Here is a 6,000-nt window from a genome sequence, read left to right as displayed (position 1 = left end):
CTGCACGACAGGCAACTGAGAGTGTTCAGTATACCTGAACTGGATGTCTTTGGAATGTGGGAAGAAACCAGAGCACCCAGAGGGTAAACCCATGCAGACACAGGGAGAACATTCAGACTGAGTTGCATTTAAACCTACACCCCAAACAGCCCAAGCACTGCCTCAGGTCTGTGTTCCTGAACATTAGTTAAGATTTTATTGAAATCATTTGACAAATCAGACATTGGCTTACAAACACAATCAAGAGACTGCTTACGCTGCAGATGCAGCCGAAATACTGAAATCACCCGGAGAGGGCTAGGTGTCATTCAGCTCCTTTCAAAAAACACTCAGTACACAAAAAACACAAAAGTCAGTTTTCTCATCTTTAATTTTGCATTAAGTGTCTGAAAAATCAACACTTGCAGAAAAAATATTTTAACTGGAAACACTTGATTTTTAATACTTCTGTTTAAAACAAAGGTGAATTTTGTAGAATCTATATTTAGTCTAAATGAAGTAACAGTTTTAGTGGGTATTTGCAGAGCCATTTTATTCATCACTGTCATCCAGCATTCTCTTATACTGTAAGAAAAACCTTTTCTACCCTATGTCAGAAAAAGGATTAGCAGACTATACAAATGTTCAGTATTCCAACATTAATATTTTATATATAAAAGTAAAAAAAATAAACTCTTCCAAATACCCAGTAAAATTTACCTCCACTGAAAGATCATTTTAAATTACATTAAACATAATGGATTATTTATCATCATTAATATTTCTTTATCTTTTTCCTTTAAGTTTTTTTTTTTTTTTTAACTCTTTTTAAAAACAACTCAATAAATTAACATGCTACCTCATTCTCAGCCAATACTCCATCGTATTTCAGCAAACATGAGACAGGTGTTCATAAGACACGATGAGATCAACAGCATTTGGGCAGAACCTCAACAGTCTCCACCTCCAAGCAATCCAAAAGAGGGTGGGGACTCAAGGGGAAAGTTATTCTGGAATCCATACAAAAAATAATTCACTGTAAATATATAATATATATTTATACATATTTGAATATATTTACACATATACCCAGCACTATATACCGTGTAATCAGCTCCATAATAATAATGGTGTGGGCTTATCAAAAGGAGAAAAGAAACCATATTACAAAATAAACATGAGGCAGTGTCTCTCTCCTCCTAAACTCTTTCGTTAATTTTTTTTTTCCTTTTAATTTTTTGTTTCCTATGGATTCGTCCTTAAGTCCTTGGCTTCAGGACAGTGTGGTCCATGCTTCCGTCAGGAATAGTCTTGGAATGGCAACCAGCAGAATGAAATCATGGATTAAAACTATTTCAGAACTCTGGAAAAAAATACACAATTTTAAAAAAAAAAAAATTAAAAATAATGAATGGTGAGACACAAACCCCAGGGATTGGTCACTCAGTCTGTCCAAAAAACACTAGTGGGATCCGTCCTCTCCTTAAGAGCTTGGATTGACATGTGGGCACACAAGTGTGCACTCACGTGCGCGCGCGTGCGCGCGTGTGTGTGTGTGTGTGTGTGTGTGTGTGTGTGTGTGTGTGTGTTTATATACACCACACAGCTCAGTTCAGATCTGACAGCAGCACTGCTATGGCCCAACACCACCCAGGTCCAACAAGTCCACCGGGATCTAGGGAGGGTGAAGGGACCAGAAAAAAGTAGAAAGACCAGGGGGCAAGGGTCTGTCCTTTACTCCATTACTCCTTTTCTGATGTGGTTTAAGGGAGTGTTATGGAAGGCAGGGGCAAAGGGTACAGAGCCAACCGTGTCCCCCACACCTCATGTTTTGACCCCGCCGTTGATGTGTTGGTATTTTGGCAGGCAAGGTTCATCCGGGAGGGGCTCGTGGGAGAACACAGAGTCATCACCAGAGGAACAGGAGCTACGCGTGTCCGGGAAGCTAGGCGAGTACTGCTCGGTGGGGGCACACAGGTCCAAGTACTCCTGGAAGGAGGAGATGGGGGCACAGAAAAGGAGGTGGTGTTATATCACAGAAATGATCACAAAATCCATCAGAGGTGAGTGAGGCAGGACAGAGATGGCATTTCTATTATTTATCTATAATAGCGGATGTGGGATAAGCACTGGTACAGGATCCAAGCAAACATCCTCAAAACCACGTGTATGAATAAGAGCACGGAAACCAATGCCACAGTCCACTTCTGCTAGTGCTAACCTACTTGCCGTGGGTTCGCACAAAGTGTTTCAATATGTTGGGGGGTGGACTGACGCCCACGGTGGAATGGCACGCAAAAGAGAGTGGGAGACAGTGGGCACTGGCAGGGGCTCTTGGCTCCATGCTGGTACAGTTTGTGTCAGTATTGTGAGGAATGAAAATAAACTTGACATCTGAAATTGGACTCGAGAATTTCAGCCCACTAAGACAGCTGGAAAATCACTGTAAAAATAACACCACTCCGGCGACCTTTTCCTGGTGGTGGAAAGAAGGGGGAGATGAAAAAAAAATTTTGCAGAAGAAAAAACTTCATTAGTTTTAACTTAACTAGCGTGCTGCGTTCACAGTTTTTATCCATTTGATTTTCTTCATACCAGTTATTGAAATATTTCTGTGGATGAAGAAAGTCTTTGGTTTCTAAAATGACTTCTGGCTTCCATTCTCCAACTCAACACAACAAAGCTCACATTACTGACGACCTCTACATCTGTGAGCAGTTTGGGGGGGAAATACTTTATACTCGCATCTAACTTAAATGTGAACTTTTGAAATGCAATCATCTATAGAACTCCAGTTAAACCCCAACATGTTCTTATTGGTTTCTGTTCTAAGCGTTGCATTCACCCGTCGGGCAGATATCATGCGTAATAGTTTAGGAACGGAAAGAAACACAAATTATTACTATGAAGTAATGCCCGAAGCCATCAGTCAACACAGCCAAGAAAGAGCTATTTTTCCAACAATCAGGTGAAGTCTTGTTTAGGAAGAATGCAAGACTCTCAAGGTTGTACAATGACAACAATGATGATGATGATGATGATGATTATGACGATGGTGATGATGTGGGGTGTCTTCACAATGGCCATCTCAGTCTTAGACAACATCTTGCTGGTCAGATGGAGCATACTTGAAAACATATGTATACTTTTTGGTGTTAAAAACATATCACTCTGCAGAACAAGAGCTCTCTCTGCAGTGGACTTTGTTTTCCATATCTTCTTTCAGCCATAAACTGTGATATACCTGTGTAAGTACATTTTAGGGGTTTTACTGTTCCAAGGTCTCTGGCTATAGAAAGGTACGTGTTGGAACCTGTATTGCTTTGTAAAACATTTCCTGCACACATGAATTTAACATAAGAGAGTGGAGAAAAAAAAATATTTACTCTTGCTTAAAGCCAGGCACAGGAAATGTCTATGTCAAAACACGCCGAAGGTAGTTAATACCTGCAAGCTACAGAAAGATATAGTAGCAGAAAAGGAAGAGATTAAGGAAAAGGCCATTTACTGTACAGCGAGAACAATTTCAGCTATAATGATAGACTGTATAACAGTGTCGCTGATGTGAAATACTGAATAAAGTACTGTGTAAATGGAAAGGGCCATATGCTATGCTACCTTTAAATACGTACTTGAGTTGACCTAGGGAGACCTTGACAAATGTGATAAGAACCAGAGAGATAAGTGGAGATGAACTAGTATCAGTAGATCCTACTCCAAGATTAAGGTTTGGCAAACTTGCACAGCTATCTACACACAGAGAGAAACAAATGATACTCTTTGCATTACCTGTCATGTATTAAGGGACCAAAATATTAGTAGTGGTACTCAGAGGAGTTATACAGAAATGCTGGGGGGTACAACTTTGGCTTACTTGAAAACTTAGGGACACATCCAACCCATTAGACTTATGATACCAGAACTTCAGAAAAAAAGCACAAAAGGCAAATACTGCAAATTCAGCTACATTCTCATCAGTTTAAAACTTTCACACCACAATTTGTATTCTTAGTGAGTTCTATCTGACTGAAGCATGGGACTTCTCATGGGTTCCCAACATGATGAAGTGTGAGCATACAAATGGAGTACAATGCGGTTCAAACACATGCATTCACCTCATTGGTGGCCAGGGTGAGGATGCGGTCCAAGTCCTCCACCAGCTGCTTGAAGGTGGGCCTCTGGGAGGAGATGGCGTGCCAACAGTCTTTCATCATCATGTACCTGAAGCACAGAGAAATGGTATAGATGAAGAACATCACACAGCTGTTTCATGGAAACACCCCATGACTGACCTGTAAAATGCACAAGATATTTTGGAAAAGTCATGGTGACAGTGAGGGTGACACAGTGGTGAAGGAGGCAACACTAGTTTCTTACAGCTTCTGGACTGTGCCTAAGAAGATCAAATCTGAGTTGGTCTGTGTAGAGGTTGCACAGGTTTCTAGGTGCTCCTGTCTCCTTCCACAGTCCAAAGAAGCATTTATATGTGACTCTAAGTTACTGTGTGTGTGTGTGTGTGTGTGTGTGTGTGTGTGTGTGTATATAAAATATCTGTAACTGCCCTGCGATGGGCAGGTGTCCCATCCACAGTGTACCATGTTTCACACCCTGTGTGTCCCAACCTATATCAGCTCCAGACCACTGCATAAGATAAATAAGTTGATGTATGAATATGGAGCAATTTCAAAAAGGATGTTATTTGCTTCAACTCATTGTTCTTAAAAACCAAGCAATTTTAGCCTTAAATACAAAATCGTATGTTGATTAAGTTGATGTTATGTACAGTGTCTTGCAGACTAACAATAATTACAGTGATGCTGTGTGTAAGGTGCACCGCCTGCATTTTCTCGAGAAAAGTCACAAAAGAAAAACTCCACAGCAAACCTGTTCTCAGCTGTTTTAAAAACAAGTACAGTAACATCTTTTTCCTGGTACCCAGTGGCATTTCTGGCCCACTTAAACATGTTGTTAGCCTGACTTCACGGTCTGCTGTCATTATCCACCAGCAATGATCATGTAATCATGTAACCCCAAGGTTTTTCACAAACTCACTGTGGTCTTCACTTTACATTAGTGCCATGGCATATAAAAAAGAAACTCTTGCTCTTACAGTACCAAGCCAATCATCTGATCTGAAAACACTGTTGTCCAGAGAATGGGGAAGACGCCATGAATAGCCGCATTGAGGAATGTTCTCAGCACAGTTGTCTGCCCCTCACACATCTGCTCAGAAATGGGACCCGATGAATGGGTCCTGGGCTCTGGAGTGGAAGCGTAACGGATCTGACTGATTTTTGGTGCTGCAGCCAAAGTCTTGGCACCCATCACGTGATTCTCCCTGAATTCTAACTGGTTAATATAGTTAAGTTGTTTGTTGCACTTCCAGTAGGACTCACAAATAGCTCTTTCCTCACTTCCTGGAGCACTTATAACTCTGCTTTATGAAAATACATCATTGTTGGTCAACTCTAAAATCTATTTATATTTAATAAAGAAACTGAGATAATAGTGTATTATATGTTTTTCTTTCCATAACTAAGTTGTTGGAGACTAGTGATGAGAGTTCGTTTATGCGGAAAGCCACTGTATGGGTGGGGCCAACTATGAAGGCAGGAGCCACACAGAGGCATGTTTTACTGAACAACTAAAAGGGGGGGATTAAATCCTTACAGTTCATTGGTGCAGTTTCCTGGCTTGTCCATCCGGTGGCCCTCTTTCAGCAGCTTGAAGAGCTCCTCAACTGGGATGCCAGGGTATGGAGAACCCCCCAGCGTGAAGATCTCCCACATCAGTACACCGAATGACCATCTGTGGGACAGCCAAGGCAGCACAGAGTCAGCAATCATCCAAAGGTTGCTGATTAGTTACAATCTGCATTGTACATCCAAGTACATCCAAACATACCTGCATCTAATGTTCAGCACATTGCAACCTGCTATACAGATGATTTAGTCTTCCTAGGGTCTTCAGCAATGCCCCTGCCCAGGGCACAATCTTTGTGAGCGTGCAGGTAAATAGCAT

At 41.2% G+C, this 6,000-nt stretch overlaps 1 protein-coding gene across 8 annotated transcripts in view; it reads right to left on the bottom strand.

Moving 5' to 3' along the window:
* Positions 1–793: 793 nt before the first annotated feature.
* fgfr2 (fibroblast growth factor receptor 2) overlaps positions 794–6,000 on the bottom strand; it is a 41,768-nt gene continuing 36,561 nt past the window's right edge. For 6 of the 8 annotated variants that reach the window (XM_018738121.2, XM_018738118.2, XM_018738120.2 and 3 more), the window contains exons 16-18: positions 5,650–5,787; positions 4,095–4,200; positions 794–1,968 (exon numbers count right to left, since the gene is read on the bottom strand). In XM_018738121.2, the coding sequence (XP_018593637.1) occupies positions 1,804–1,968; positions 4,095–4,200; positions 5,650–5,787 (409 nt within the window). In that variant the 3' untranslated portion in view covers positions 794–1,803. The remainder of the gene's footprint in view (positions 1,969–4,094; positions 4,201–5,649; positions 5,788–6,000) is intronic. The other 2 variants (XM_018738123.2, XM_018738124.2) reach the window with 1 other exon arrangement.

This window comes from Scleropages formosus, chromosome 8 (genome assembly GCF_900964775.1).
Source record: "Scleropages formosus chromosome 8, fSclFor1.1, whole genome shotgun sequence".
Lineage (NCBI taxonomy): Eukaryota > Metazoa > Chordata > Actinopteri > Osteoglossiformes > Osteoglossidae > Scleropages > Scleropages formosus.
The sequence above is the reverse complement of the archived record's forward strand: the minus strand, read 5'-3'. Positions and strand labels throughout refer to the sequence as shown.